Genomic DNA, 15303 nt, shown 5'->3' with positions numbered 1-15303 from the left:
AAATCATCTGGCTCATCCAGTGAATCTGAGCTCTATTTATTCCAGAAGTGTCCCCAATTGGCCATTGTATCAACAAGAGAAGCATTAATGATTTTTACCTTCAGAGTCACTCTTTTCCATAACAAAATCAATGGCATGTGAAGTTCAAAAAAGAAAATACCATAGCCATACGAAGCCATACGAGAGCTTTGTGTGAAAAACAGATGTAAATCATTCAAAAACATTCGAAAGCATCGCAGTGAGTCACAAGTTGCGTGAGAGCCGATTGTGTTTGATGTCATTCAACAATTTAAATAAACTGGCACTCATGGAATAATAGAGTCAGGCAGGCCAAGGTAACTTAAGAACAAAAGATCGATCTCACAGGTGTGTGAAATTGGCAATGAACCATTGCTGTAATATATATGTATAGTTAGCATATAAGCATTACTGTCAGCAGTGAGAGTAATGTGGCTAATGTGCCTAATAGTTCCAATGTGTTCACTCTTCTGTGTCTATTGAAGTCATTTAGATACTGTACTGGGGCCCTGATAAACTGCCAGAAAATAATAATAACCATGAGGATATCTGACACAAGCTCTGGAAAATTGTACATCATGAAGGACAACTCAGGGGAATTTCCTGGTGCTTCAGATTTTTTGTAACTTTGTTAGAAATAAGTCCAGAAACATGCTGTTTTGATATATTCAGACCTTGAGTGGAGTTATTTACCTGATCTCATATTGTCTGGCTTATGTTTAAGGAAGGAATTCTTACCTTTGACAATTACGTGTTTGGATCACCCTAATTCACATATGTATAGTTTCATAATAGGTATGGGGGGAAATGGGTAATTTCATAAATTTTTTGACATACACTTGCATTTACAGTACACTACCATTCAAACCTTTGGGCTTTAAAAGAAATGAACAATTTTATTCAGCAAGAATGCGTTAAATTGATCAAAAGTGACAGTAAAGATATTTACTACAATATTTTGATGCTACAAAATATTTCTAATTAAAATAAATGTTGTTTTTAAAGTTCTATTTTTTTTAAACATCATGAAAAAATATATTACAGTTTTCACTAAAATATTAAGCAGCACAGCTTTTAAAATTGATAATAATAATAAATGTTTCTTGAGCACTAAATCAGCATATTAGAATGATTTCTGAAGGATTGTGTGACACTGAAGACTAGAGAAATGATGCTGAAAATTCAGCTTTGCCATCTAGGAATAAATTACATTTTAAAATATATTTAAATAGAAAATAGTTATTTTAAATTGTAATAATATTTCACAATATTCTTTTATAAACAAACAAAAAAATCCTACTGACCTCAAACTTTTGAGCAGCAGTGTATGGTGCTCATGAGGCTAATAGACATTAATGAAAAATCACAAAATACAGATTATGCATTTATGCATTATGCAAGTTGCTTTGACATCATGTTTCTTCTGTACTACAGCCAATCCTCTCGTAAGTGAAACCCCCACTGGTAAGTGTTTCAATTCAAGTATACAATATATATTTAAAATATAAACACGCAACGTCTATACACAATGTACACGTCTAATCTAGACATGTAAAATGTCTGAACTATATGGGCTCTCATAGGTAAAAATGCCATCTGGTCATCGTTTTCGTTCAAAGCCGACTCGTACTCAGAGTGCAACGGGCGGCAGTTCATAAAGCGGACCTGGTACCGCAAGTTTGTGGGTATCCAGCTGTGCAACTCTCTCAGATACAAGATCTACCTGAGCGACTCTCTTAAAGGTCAGTATTAACCATTTACAGACTCACCAAATATTTCTGCTAAAAGTAACTTAGTTACTTTTTAATTCTTTCTTCAGGGAAGTTCTACAGCATAGGAGATCAAACAGGGTATGGGGAGGACCACTGTCAATTTGTTGACTCGTTCCTGGACGGACGAACCGGTGGTTCTCTTCCGCCAAACCAATTACCACCCAGACAAGGTTTCTTATAAAAAAACAAACATGTTTCTTAGACAAAAACACAATAATCTCAGACAAAAGATATGATGATTTCTCCTCTCTTATCAAGGCTTTTTCCGGGCCATGCGTCAAGAGCCTGTCAAGTTTGGGGAGATCGGAGGAAATTCCATGATTAACTATGTGGACTGGTACGAGTGCGGGATACCCATTCCTGGGAAGTGGTAGGACCTCGTGGAGCAGATGGAAGACATGACGGATAAGAAACAGCAGTTCCCATGGAAGAACCGGCTTTTTTTGATTGTCTACAGAGTATGTATCTCTGTTTTTCGGTTATCGAGCACATATAGAATTATTTATAGCTCAAACAGTTCAGCAAACGCACAGAGCTGAATAAATGTTACCATTGAGATTAAGAAGTTAAACTTTTGATAATATAGGGAAGCAGGCTCCCTTAAAGGCTAAATAAAGGTGTATATTATTTATCAAAATGTTGAATATGTCACTTAAAAAAATGCAGTAGTCACATATTTAAGTGAATATTTTTAAAGCTCTCATGTTCTATTCTTCCATACAATTTTTGTTATAGCTCAATTATTTAGTGGTGGGACTGTTTTGAGATGATAAACCTCTGCTTAGGAATTGCCAAAGTAATTCCTAAAGGTGGATTTTACTCCCAGTAAACAGACCTTTTTTGGACATTGCAAGTGTTGTGAAAAAGGTACCAGGTTTACTGGCTTTATATGGTCATGGCAGGAGTTGAAAAATTGGACATATCTGTAGTGTTTCAGTTACACTGTTCTCATGTGAATAGTCTCATTAAGTCTTTTGGCTTTGCTTATAAAATACTGTGTATTTTAACATTTATCTGGGTGCAATGCTTTGCCCCTAGACTTTCACAAGTGCTTTGACCATGTTTTTTTTTTTTTAAATAGTTTTTTTCTGTTCTTGTAAGTTAACGACGTACTGAACGTACTGAACCCAGAATACTCCTTCAGCAGCTCAAGTTCAACATTAAACAAGGAATTTAAAGAGTAGGCCACATAATCCAAGCCATGCAGCTTTTCAATTAATTGTTGTAATTATCCTGTTATACTGTTTTTAATGTCATGCAATATCACTTTAACAAGGAAGTCTATTGTTTTGTACAGAAGTTCAGTGACTCATGATTTCCAGAGAAAGCTTTTAAATGCCAGATTTTATGAAAAAGTTTTTACATTGAAATTTTGATTTTATAGATGTTTATCTGCTTTACTAATAAAAGCACAAGCAATTTATTTAGTTTTATGATCTCTTTTTTGTGGCTGTAATTTTTAAAAAAGAAAATACAATTGTTTCTGAATCTGATATAAAAAAAAAGACATGTCCTGTTTTCATATTGTTTTAGAAGAAATCTTCAAATCAGTTAGAGAAAGACCTAAATCGCAGATAAATGTTTATTCCATAAACAAATGAATAAAGCTCCCCACTACTTCAGTCTCAAAGTCTTTATTCACCTCCTGAAAACAGTTACAGTTTATACAGAAATGATAGGCTTCACTGCAGAGGGCCAGCCAGGGGTTAGTAAAAACCAGGACATTTGAAAAAGTAAAGAAAACAAGTAAAGAAAACTAAACAAATATCACTTACTTTGATTATGATCATTTTCTAGTGTTTAAACAGACTCATTGTTTATGACAAAAATAACACCAATGAGGAGACCGGTGATAAAATAAACTGCACACACACACACACACACACAGCTGTCCACTCCCACACCGTTTGGTCTCCCATGTGTGCAAACACACACACACACAACCTTCACTAGCTCACTGTCACATGCATTCATACATGCACCCAAAGCACAAACAAACACAAACACAATATTAGGATGTCAAACATAGATTTCGGGGCTGATGTGTTGGAGACAGAGAAAACTTGTAGCGAGGTGCTATGGGGACATTAAAGGGCTTTTACCGATACCCAGGGCCCGGCTGGGTGTAGCCCTGGCCATAAGGGGGGCGGTTTCGGGCATAGGGGTTGGCACCCCCTGGGGGAGGGGTGGTGCCAGGCGGCGGGGTGTATCCAGGACGGGGCTGATACCCCCCTGTGGCCTGGGAGGTTGGAGGCAGGCTGTAGTTAGCTGGCTGCTGAGAGGCCTGGGATGTGTAATTTTGAGCAGGAAATGCTCCAGGTGGGTACTGGGTGGGTCCTTGGGGAGCAGGAGCCTGTGACTGGTTGGAAAACCCAGGAGCTGAGCCAGGGGCACCAGCTGCCTGAGAGGTAGTGGTGGGGTAATTCTGAAACTGCTGTTGAGCAGGCGGAGCCTGAGGAACACCAGACTGAGGAGTATAACCAGCTGCAAAAGAGTTACATTAATCATTTAAAATAAACAACATTAAGGCTTGGTAATATATATGCTTTGGAGTAAACAGAAAAAATATTTCAACAAGCCACTATTGATTGCATTTCTTATATATATTTTACATATTTGATTATTTACTTTTTAGTAATTGTACATGTTCTTATTCTTTCATTTTATTTACAGGTTATTAGCATATTTGTTTGTCTAAGGAGACAGATTTTGTCTAAGTAGCTAGATTGCTTAAAACTGCAAATCAGAAAGTGCAGTTAACACAACTTTATGTACAAAAGAAAATAATAATAATAAAAAAAAAATAATAATAAATATATTTGTATTCACAGGCAAGGCTAGTTTTTAAATTATTTGCCATCCAATTTTGTCCAAACTTTTCAGAGAAAATTAAGCATCAGACTAACAAAATGGTGTATGAATAATTGTTTGCAAAAGACTATCAGTTTTGTTATGAACCAGGCTTAAAGCTCAGCTGTAATTTAAGGAGAAATCAGTATGTATTTTAAAGAATTACCAGGGTACTGCATCCCGTACTGCTGCTGGGGTCCCGCTGGCGGAGGATATCCACCTGGAGCCTGATACTGCTGATACATCTGACCTGTTCAATCACAGAAAACACGTTTTTTTTAAGGATTAAGATTCACAGTGTTAGGGGAGGGAATTCCCATAAAAATCAGAAAGCAGCATATTGGATCCTAGCGTGGATATCCCGCTGTTACTTGGTTTCACCAACAAAAGTTTGAGACAAATCTGGAACACCAGAGTGCCATAAATATTAGGAAATGATCTCTCTCACTCTGCGTTGGAATATAATTTAATGTCGGATATCTGGCATTACTTTGGAATATCAACAAATAAAGCGCTAATACAGAGGAGCTGATTGGAACCATTTAATTCCATTTAATAAAAAAAACATTTAATATTGAGCCGTCAATGGTTCGATTAAACGCTGGCGGTCGGTGACAGTCTGACCGTCTGTATAGGGCACAGTTCCTGATCCTGACACATTTTAAATACTTTTATACCTAGTTCAGACAACACGACTTTAAATGTCGTGTCATCTCTACAGTCTTGAAGTCGTTGTGGTGTTCACACTACGTAAATGATTTGCAACAGGGGCTCAACACTACACGAGCTGACGACGACAACAACTGTCAGCCAACGACTCTATCCGGTCCCCAAACCACGTTTCGTCACGACACATCTGGAACAGGAAATGACGTGAAACAGGAGTAAACAACAACAACAACAACATAAAGACATTCGTTCTCCTGCCACAGTTAAATTCAATTTTGCTCCATTTCTAGTGTCCACACTCTTCTTGAAGCCATGTTGCTGCTACAGTTTTTCTTCCGGGGACCTCAACCCATGCCTTGCTCTCTCATTGGCTGTAGCTCGGCATGACAGCTCCAGATAATTATCATGCTAGATATTTGTCTGGCGTTGGAGAGGCGTCAGCAAGCCTCTTTGATGTCGTTGAGTCGTTGACACACAAAGATTGGCGAGTGCAGATCACCAGCTGATTTGCCCGTTGGCGAGCTAGTTGACTTGCAAATCGATCTTAAAATCCAATAGCCTGAACTTGGCATTAGTTGGATTCCAAATGAAAAAATAAAATAAAATCTTACAATTATCCTAATATTTTTAAAGACCTTAAACAGCAATATAATCTTGCACATCAACAGACCTCACATATCACGATGGGTAGAGGTAACAGCGGCTTCGCTGACACAAAGCACACAGACAGATTATCCAAAGTTCATAAATGTTTGTGTGCATTGCACCAAGATACTAATGAGAAAAGGCTGTGTGTGTGTCCCAGTGCGGCATGCAATGGGAACAATAAAGCAGAGAAAACCATCACAACTCCATAGCTCCATGCAACCATGGAAACCATCCGCACAATATGCCAAATCTAGAACAGCTCTGCACAATTTATCATGTGCACTGTGTCTATCTGGAAGAACTTTGGAAGAGGAGGGGGTGGGATCAAACCCAATGGACGGGCGGAGAATAACATTATACTCTTGACGCGAAGGCCATTTGATTTGTGGTTTGTTTTTCTTCCGCTGGACAGATTCCCAAGGGCCTCAGTTAGAAGACAACATCTGTAAGGTGCTTTTATGCTGCAAACAAATAAGTTTTGTGTGCATTGTTTGTATGAGTGTGAGAACATGTGTAAGTACAGGTGTGTGACCTTCCTGCCAAATCGAGATTCGACCTGCATTTCTCAAGTGCACTGGACTGATGTGGAAGTTTTTTGGATAAAGAACGAGGGGAGATATTCCAATGGCCAAGCGGAGAATAACATTATGCTCTGAATCCACTACAAAGACTTTGTGGACATATGATTCTTTGTTCATTTTTCTTTCGCTGGACTCTTTCCCATAAGCATCAGAAGAAAAACATCTGTAATAGGGATGTGCAAAACTACATTCTCAAAATCGACTGGCCAGACTTAAGGAAGCCCTAAACAATTACTGATTTCTACTTTACACTTTTTTACACTTTCTACAAGTGTACTGGAGTACAATTTGTAAAAGCGGCGATTTACCATCCATAGTACTAGAGGGAGGTTGTTGGACCCCTGAGTAAGGTGGGGGAGCCTGGGAAGCCACAGCAGAAGGGGGCGCTGCAGAGGATGAAGAGGCAATACTGTCTGGAGTAGCAGAGCGCTCCTCTGCAGCAGCGGTGGCGGCTACAGCTGGAACTGGAAAACAAGGAACAGATAAGGAAAATGTGATTCATTATAAATCAGGTGGTTCCAGCAGACAAACATACCTGTGCTAGCTCATCACCTGAAACTTAGATTAATGCAGCAAGTGGCTATAATAAACCATTGAAAAGTACGAACTATGAATGTATATAAAGTGCTATAGCTGAAAAAAAAAACTAATTATACAATTACTTAGCCATCTATTAATGAACATTAAGCTTCTTTTTAAATATCATTTTAGGGGTTTTTTTTAACACTGGGGAAAATAACTGATTACAATAAGCAAATGAGAAATTTCACAATCAATAATCCACAAATAAGTTCTATGAAATCTGTACATGTATAAGGTACCTTGGGCATGTTCCTCAGACAGGCCAAATGCAGAAATGACATTCTTGTTGACCTCTTCCTGGTTCTTCAGGGGGTCAAACGCAGACATGCTAGCAGCACTAACCGGCGGGGCATACTTCATTGTTGAATCTACTGCATCATTCACACATTCTGTCACACAGAGACATCAAAACAAGACAGCTCAAGTACTGCCTTTCTGTACCTCTCTAGGTAATTTATGAGGTTCAATTTAAAAGAGAAAGTTCCCCCCAAAATTTTTATTCTGTCATCCTCCTCATTCTGTTCCAAACCCATATGATAAACGTGTTTGAATACATTCAAATGAGACACATCAAGACATAACTTATTATTTATGAGTTGCTATGTTTCACGGTAGTAAAGTCTTATGGGTTGGGAAAGACACAAGGGTGTGTAAATTATGTTTTCACTGAAAACCCTTTATGTTCTCCAACTTATACAATCTAAGTGAGCTTCTAGAGTGATTTTACATGTTTCAAATGCTTTAGTTACAGTATTGGATATGAAGAACAAGAGAATAACTCGTGTGTGTACCGGTTTCTGGGTTGGTGCTCTCTGGGACAGACTCTGAGGGGGGCTCCAGGCTGTCCAGCAAGCTGTTGACTTTATTCCTCAAATGGATCAATTCTCTACGCAGGTGCTTCACCTGAGATGACTCCAGTGGCCGAGGCTGCCCATTCACTGCAAAAAACAAAAGCATTATTTTTGAAAGCACTGTCTAACACTTTGTTCTAAATATTTCCATAAAACTATTGTTCTAATCCATGTTAGTATGGGTTCTATTTCTAACCAGCTGCCAGACATTTCATCAACCACTTCATTTCTATTTTTGTCATGCCTTTCTTTCATCCAAATTCCTGTCCTAACATATTAAACATCAAAAATGTTCTGATTCACTAGGATTTTGTCATTTCATGCAGCTTTTCACTTTCAGTTAGGACGGAAAAATGACTTAACACTGAAAACTCGTCTCAATTCGCCTGGATAGGATGTCAAAGTCAACAAGTGATCAACAAAATTAGATCATTTAGATAGCCAGACTATATGATGAGGTAATCCAGAGTTTTGCCGTTTTGTGTGAGCTAGGAATGCTTTCCTAAGTCCATATGTGTGAGACCGCCTGCCACTTGAACCATTCCAGACTCTTCAGAGTTCACACAAGCTCTAGCAGGCGTCCAACCCAGCCCCTGGGCGCCAGTCACACGTTTGGGATGCATACAAACACGTGACGTTATACAACCATGAACCAGCACATTTGTACTCTTAAAATCTTAATTCTTTACTTCAACCATCCAACAAAGGGCAGGGCTACATTTGCTAATACAAGGTCAAGACATGACTTCATCTGGCTGGAGCACAGACGCTTTGGACAGTGCACAGCACAAACTTGACCAAAAGTTATTCATTTTTATTTTTATTAGGAAGAGAAACTTATATTTTGAGTTGGTACTAAAATCGGTTCTCTCAGATCACATGGTCTACACAATTTGAGCATAAATACTGGCTTTTGTTACACCCACGCAGATTGCAACCTTTGATTTTGGCTAGACTTGCCAAATAAATCAGTGTAAAATAGTGTATGAATCAAGCAGACCAAATCTACAGCTTCGGCAGCGTTTATGATGACACATTTGAAGAATAGTCGGCACATGCTGAGAACTGGCACTGACACTGCAGTGCAGATGTACCTGTGTGAGCCAAACATTGCTAGAACAGAGAGAGCATGACGTTATTGGGCAAGTAACCGGGTCTGATTTTCCTCTCTAAAGAATATTTGTTTGTGCCACAGACCAGTTAAAAAGAAGAATTGCTTTTCAGCACAGCTCACGAAAATTGAGAGCAGATTTAGAGCCTATAAAATGACCCTGACCCTTTAAATTGATGACATGTATAGAGAAGCTTGTTAGCTGCAGGGCTTCCACTCTTTTTAACCAATGAATTCACATGACTCTTCGGGTCATTCATCATGTACAGGACATTTTAAACTCACAATTTCTACCTGATTAAATATTTTAGAGCTTGGTATAACTAGAAAAATGTATGTTCTTTATAAAACAAGTGCTCATGGCATTTTAAGATTTTATTAATTTTAATGACTTTTCTAGGTCTAGAAATCACATTTTTAAAATTAGGCTTCCTCATATATCAAGGTTTTCCAAGACCAAGGGAACCCTGGCTCTTCAAATAAAACATACAGTTGTTGAGGAGATGAATTAAAATACAAAATGTTTTATTTTAATGTTTGTTTTATCTTAATTGAAATCATTTTAAGTGATCTTGAGGTATCCCGGCCCCCTGGTTGAGAACCAGTGCTTTATGTTAATCAAAAGAAGCCACTGGTCACAATGCATGTATCAGAAATACTCATTCTGTTTTAAGTACTGCATTAAATCTGTTAACATTTAGGATACATTTAAAATCCAAATGTTGTCATATCAGTGGCCCAACAAATATTTGGACAATCAAGTCACACTTAAAGGTAACACCATATTTTAAGGTTCCATTGCACCCAAAATCCCAAATGAACACCCCCCTGATAACCTCACATGGTCAGACACGGTCATTTTCAGTTCAAATCTTGTTCTATTGCACCCTCTGCTGGACACTAAAAGCTCCAGCTGTGTTATCATTGAAAGAGAAAAAACGACGACATCTGGTTGGATGAAATATGACCACGTTCAGCATTTTTAAGATTAAAAGAGCTTAACTCCGCAATAATACACCATCCATGCCGATGTGGGATTATGTGCTTAACAGAGAGTCAATTTAAACCCAAAGGTTAAAGGATACAGCTCCGTATAACACTGTTCTGGGTCACAAAGACACAATGTGGAAAAAATCTTTAACGTGACATGCTTCTTTTTTTTTTATGTAAAAAAAACACCATCCAAAAAGCATAAAAACAACTATGGGATGCATATGAGCTGCTTGGTTCTTATAGTGCTATACACCTCTTCTGTCAAGGGACACCATGACCACTGGAGCGTTTTTGGAATATGATCTTCCTGCAGGTAAGATAAACCTACACAAGCTCACTGACCTTAACTCTGAGCATGATTAGCACTGATGCGAACAGTGTTGTTGTGCCTGTATCTGTGGCCTGAAGTTGTTATAAAAATATAACTTGCCCCTCAGTTTGTAAAATGAACTAAAAACACATTTACAGATATAAACGATATAAACTTACAATGGAAGCCTAGCAGGCAGGTGGGCTGGAGGACTGAACAAAAATACAATCCCCAAATCCCCATTAGAACAATAAAGTTGTTTTACATAGTTATTTTAAGTTGCGACTACTTTTTACACCAATTAACTTCTGGTTGTGCATTACATAATTTATTGTTTTAATTCTGCTATATGTAAACAATGCTTTACAAAAAGTAACATCACATTCCTTTCATGCTCCTTCATGGTGCAGATACCGAGTGAAAGTAACAGAGTTTATACATGAGTTGGTTTCCAATATATTCCAATATACACATCACCAGTTTCATACTGACACCCTAGGCTTCCACTGTAAGTGTATTACTGTAAACATTTTTCATTGACTCTAGAATATTCCTTTATGTCAGGTTGAGGAAAAAACCCTAAGGATTGCTGGTTTCTTACCAAAAAGAGTGAGCTTCAATATTCTACTGCACTGGATCGCAAAGGACAAATCAGAACTGTCAAAGATGGTGATAAGGTCATCATCTGAAAGAGAAAGGACAAATGAATGATAAAAAAGATACATGTGAAAACAGAAGAGTTTTAGAGATCTAGACCAAAGTCTGAAGTGCAAAACTACTGAGAGATTTGATTAAGAATACATATAGGTTTATTTGTCTTATAGTATTATACAACATGACTGATAAGCAAATGGATAAATACTAGTGCTGCCAAACAAACTCTTAAATCACACATTTTTCTGTAATTAATCACCCCAAACATTTAAGTTTTTAAAATATATTTTTATATAGTAATACTTTCACATGATCCTCCAAAATAATGTACAAACAACAAAGATTTTTTATATTTAATGTCATCTTTTTGTTAATCATTATGAACGAAGGCCAGTATCATTGATACTAGAACTGATACTGATGTCAGAACTGATGCTGAGGTCACAATTTCTCAATTTCAGCCATTAATTATAGCCATTTAACATTACACTATAATTAAAAGCCATCATCTTTAACATTAAATAGGCTTTTAAAAAATATTTAAAAAAACTTTTAATATAAGTGAACTTTCACATCAACCCATTGAAATATGTGTCACATTTAGCTGTGCCTCATGCTGAGGGCTCAACACTAAGGTTTGTTTCTACTGGCCCAGTCAGACCGGTTCAGATTTTTACCTGCCCTGCTAAAATGCACAAAAAAGTAATTGTTTTCATTTCATGGTTTATGACCCATATAACCTTGTAAACAGTGATTTAAGATTTTTAGGTACGTCTAACAAGTAAATATACAGAAATTGAATAATACAGCAATGATTTCTGCATCTGCACAGTTAATAAACACTGCAGAGTCTTCTCTGCATAAATTATAAATTGAATATAGATTAATCCTTACTAAAGCTACAAAGTTATTCAGTCAAGGGCAGTGAATGATTTTCTCTTTGTTCTTCGATTAACATTAATGACAGACAGCAGCAGGTTTATTAGGCTGCTGTCACTTTAAAACCAGACGCAGATGATGCGGATCTGACACGCATCCTATTTTCTCATAACTCTTTACATTAATTTAATACTTTTTAACTTATTTAAGACTCTGCTGATGAGGATACTGGACAAAACTGTTTTTTAGCGTTCAAGTGCGGGGAAAAAATTCAATGCGGCTCTGGCGCGCTGTCTGAAGTGGCATTCTGTGCCTGCCCTGTTTCGGGTGTTTGTTGACAGTCGCTTCACAGACCGTGCGTCAGTACATATTTGAGTTCTTTTTTTTGCATCTTATGCTTGAATGGTTTAACAGCACTTGAATGAATGATAGGGTCATCATATACTGTAGCGTAGCCAAAGGATGACACTCACGTGACATTTTGCAGTTATTCACAATCACAAAAGTTTATTATTTGCATGCGTATTAAACCTTGGCAGTTAAACATTTTATTTGCACGCTGTTGTGACAGGCACACCCAAAGCGGCACACACTAAAAGTCAAACAGCGCGTGAATACTAAACTAAGGTATATTTAGCGTCTCATTGCGCTGCAACTGTCAAATACACACAAGGTTTACAAAAACAGTAAGTTATGTCTTAAGTGAATGTAAACAGTTGGGAGAAAACCGGATATGTGTCTGTATATTAGATCAGTGCATGAGGTATTAAAGTGACAGCGGCCTACTAGACCTACTGCCGCTTGTCATTAATGTTAATAAAAACAAAGAGAAAATCACTTACTGCTCTTCACTGAATAACTTCAGTAGCTTTAATAATAATCAAAGTAAATATAATTTATACAGTGAAGTCTATGTTGTGTTTTATTTTTACATATATTTATTCAATTTCTTACTAGAACTGAATACTACTGTTAAATACACCTGGAAAAATAAAGCACTGTTTATTTCATTTGTATATTATATTGCATTTGTAATGTGTATCTTTGTTCTTATTTATTATAACAAAGATAAAATAATGAAAAATACTTTCATCTTTGCCAACCCCTCCTAAATGGCCTGTCATTCTTTTATCTTTATTTATATATTTTGTTACCTTGTAAGGCTACATTTTTAAAATAGGGAAATTAATTTGGCTATACTGCTCAGTCTCTTGGAAAATAGTAAATCCAACATGAAAAATTGTGAATCATGATTTTCCTGAAAAAAATCATGACATGATATTTTTGCCATTTCACCCAGCCCTATATTAAGGGGGAGAGGAGGTTAATGTTTCAGATAAAAGATTACGAGGGCATGTGAATTTAAAAAAAAAAAATAAGGGCATATGAATTAAAAAAAAAATAAAATAAGGATGTGCACGGATAAATCATTTATTATAAGCACTGCAGCATTCTATAAAAAAATATATATATATATTTTATGGTGACTTTAAGACAGACCTTCATCCTTATATTTGATGGCGACTTCATCACTGCTCTGTAGCTGCCCACGAAAGACTCGCTGCATCATCAGCAGGAGCTCGTCGTAGGTGATGTCTTCATTGTGGATGGGGATACGACGAATATCATCCCCCAGTTGAGCTTTAATGATCAGCTTTCCACTCAGGTCCAGCTGGCCATTCATACTGCTGGAAAAACATTGTTTTACTGTAAATACTGTATTTTACATTTTTATATACATTTCAAAAAATGGGTTACACTGACCAATGCCTAACAAGCATGGTATCCAATTTAATCAATCACAATCGAAATTATATGAATCCACTGCAGAATAAAAATTGACAAATTGTCAAAATGCCCACTTATGCCAGCCAATGACACTCTTACTATTACTGCACTATTAGCTTTAGAAGCGGCCCATTTATAACTAATGCATCACATGCACATCTGATAGTACAACAACAACAAGCTGAAACGAAACACACAATAAGAGCTTCAGCAGAGCTCTGCCTACATTAAATGTACGCATATACAGACTTATATAGCTAATAGCCCAGAGTAAAACCTCTGGCACGATCTATGAAGACACAATCATTATGTTCTTCGATCAGAAGCACATAATTCCACTCGCAACAACAGTTAACTATGAAACGTGATAGTTGTAACTCAATGAGTGTCTTCACCCACCACTAACTTTCCTGCTTTTGTTATGGATATTAAAAACGTCAGGGAATCACTTATGTCTTACTCAAACCCATACTCTATGACTCATCTATGAGGTTTTATCTGAACAAGTGCTACTGTCCATTGCTGGGATATACTATAAGTTCATGAAAGTCTAAGGGTCAGGAGATCTAAGATGATCTGGCACATGTAGATGACTCGCAATCTTTCCCGGTACAGACTTTGGCCTCAGACAAAATGATAGGGAGACACATTTTGGATTTTATATGACAATACAAACGGTTTGAGTGTGCGCGTTCAATCAAGAACGATCTCATCCGGACTTTCTAACTATGTAGCATGTAAGTTAGACAGACCTGTATATGACTCATATTGAATTCAACGACAAACACGATTAAAACCCTGCCAATTCTTGCCCGCTGGATCAAGAAAATGACAAAACCCAAGTGGCAAACTGGCAATCAAATCCTGATTTACTTCGCTCTTACATTACTATTTTAACACGTTGTATGAATTTGTCGTGCATATGAAGGTTTTCTCTGGTTGGACATGTTAAAGAGGGTAACGTTAGATGACAGTTTCCAATAACAACAGCCCATCAGCTATCTAAGCTAACTGAAGATCGTTTAGACGAGAAGATGATGTGGTTTTGGGGGTTTAGGGCAACACCACATCAGGCCATTCGTTGAAAACATCTCATCAGGCCTCATTCACCTGATGATGCAGCAACTTCCTGCCAAAAAAAGGTCTGAGCGTGACAATTCTCCCGGCGTAAATAATTAAATAATTACTGTTAACAAATCTCACATAAGTTATTACAACAATCATTCCTGTGTTTTAAATACTGTTATTTAACTACCCCATTCTGTTTTTAAAAACACTGCCTTTTATACAAAACGTCTCTGTTTTTTGTTTTTTTTTAGCTTGCCCTAGTTTCAGACAGGCTAAGCTATGCTAATGCTAGTTTGCTTGGTAACCGGCTAACTGCTAATGGTTATTATCCAGGATATTTTGCCCTACAAACCTGTAAAGTAACCATATAAACGTATGTACATGTTTGTACGAGAAGCCCCGAGTCTCTACCTGGTGGTTTGGACGTGTCAATCCCAGCAGCAGCCTGTGTGTCCTGGACTTCAGCTGAACGACGTCTGACTGACTGATGATCGGAAACGCCTCACAGCGACCTGTACGTGGCAAAACC

At 37.4% G+C, this 15303-nt stretch overlaps 2 protein-coding genes across 9 annotated transcripts in view; one reads left to right on the top strand and one right to left on the bottom strand.

Annotated features, from left to right (window-relative positions):
• abi3bpa (ABI family, member 3 (NESH) binding protein a) overlaps positions 1–3411 on the top strand; it is a 22324-nt gene extending 18913 nt beyond the window's left edge. For all 7 annotated transcript variants that reach the window (XM_084121794.1, XM_084121792.1, XM_084121793.1 and 4 more), the window contains 4 exons: positions 1453–1482; positions 1602–1760; positions 1838–1960; positions 2049–3411. In XM_084121794.1, coding sequence (XP_083977920.1) covers positions 1453–1482; positions 1602–1760; positions 1838–1960; positions 2049–2164 — 428 coding nt within the window. In that variant the 3' untranslated portion in view covers positions 2165–3411. The remainder of the gene's footprint in view (positions 1–1452; positions 1483–1601; positions 1761–1837; positions 1961–2048) is intronic.
• tfg (trafficking from ER to golgi regulator) lies at positions 3409–15303 on the bottom strand. Of its 2 annotated transcripts, none has more exons than XM_084121800.1 (8): positions 15186–15303; positions 13419–13606; positions 10987–11070; positions 7912–8058; positions 7360–7509; positions 6847–7002; positions 4807–4890; positions 3409–4274 (listed from the first exon to the last, which is right to left on the bottom strand). In XM_084121800.1, the coding sequence occupies exons 2-8, from the start codon at positions 13600–13602 to the stop codon at positions 3889–3891; spliced, it is 1191 nt and encodes a 396-aa protein (XP_083977926.1). In that variant the 5' UTR covers positions 13603–13606; positions 15186–15303; the 3' UTR covers positions 3409–3888. The 2 variants fall into 2 exon arrangements, with proteins under 2 accessions (XP_083977926.1, XP_083977927.1); XM_084121801.1 differs by having other exon boundaries at positions 13419–13603; positions 15186–15292.

The sequence above is a fragment of the Abramis brama genome (assembly GCF_963993115.1).
Source record: "Abramis brama genome assembly, chromosome: 8".
Classification (NCBI taxonomy): Eukaryota; Metazoa; Chordata; class Actinopteri; order Cypriniformes; family Leuciscidae; genus Abramis; species Abramis brama.
Note: the sequence above shows the minus strand (reverse complement) of the source record. Positions and strands in the feature narration are given on the sequence as shown.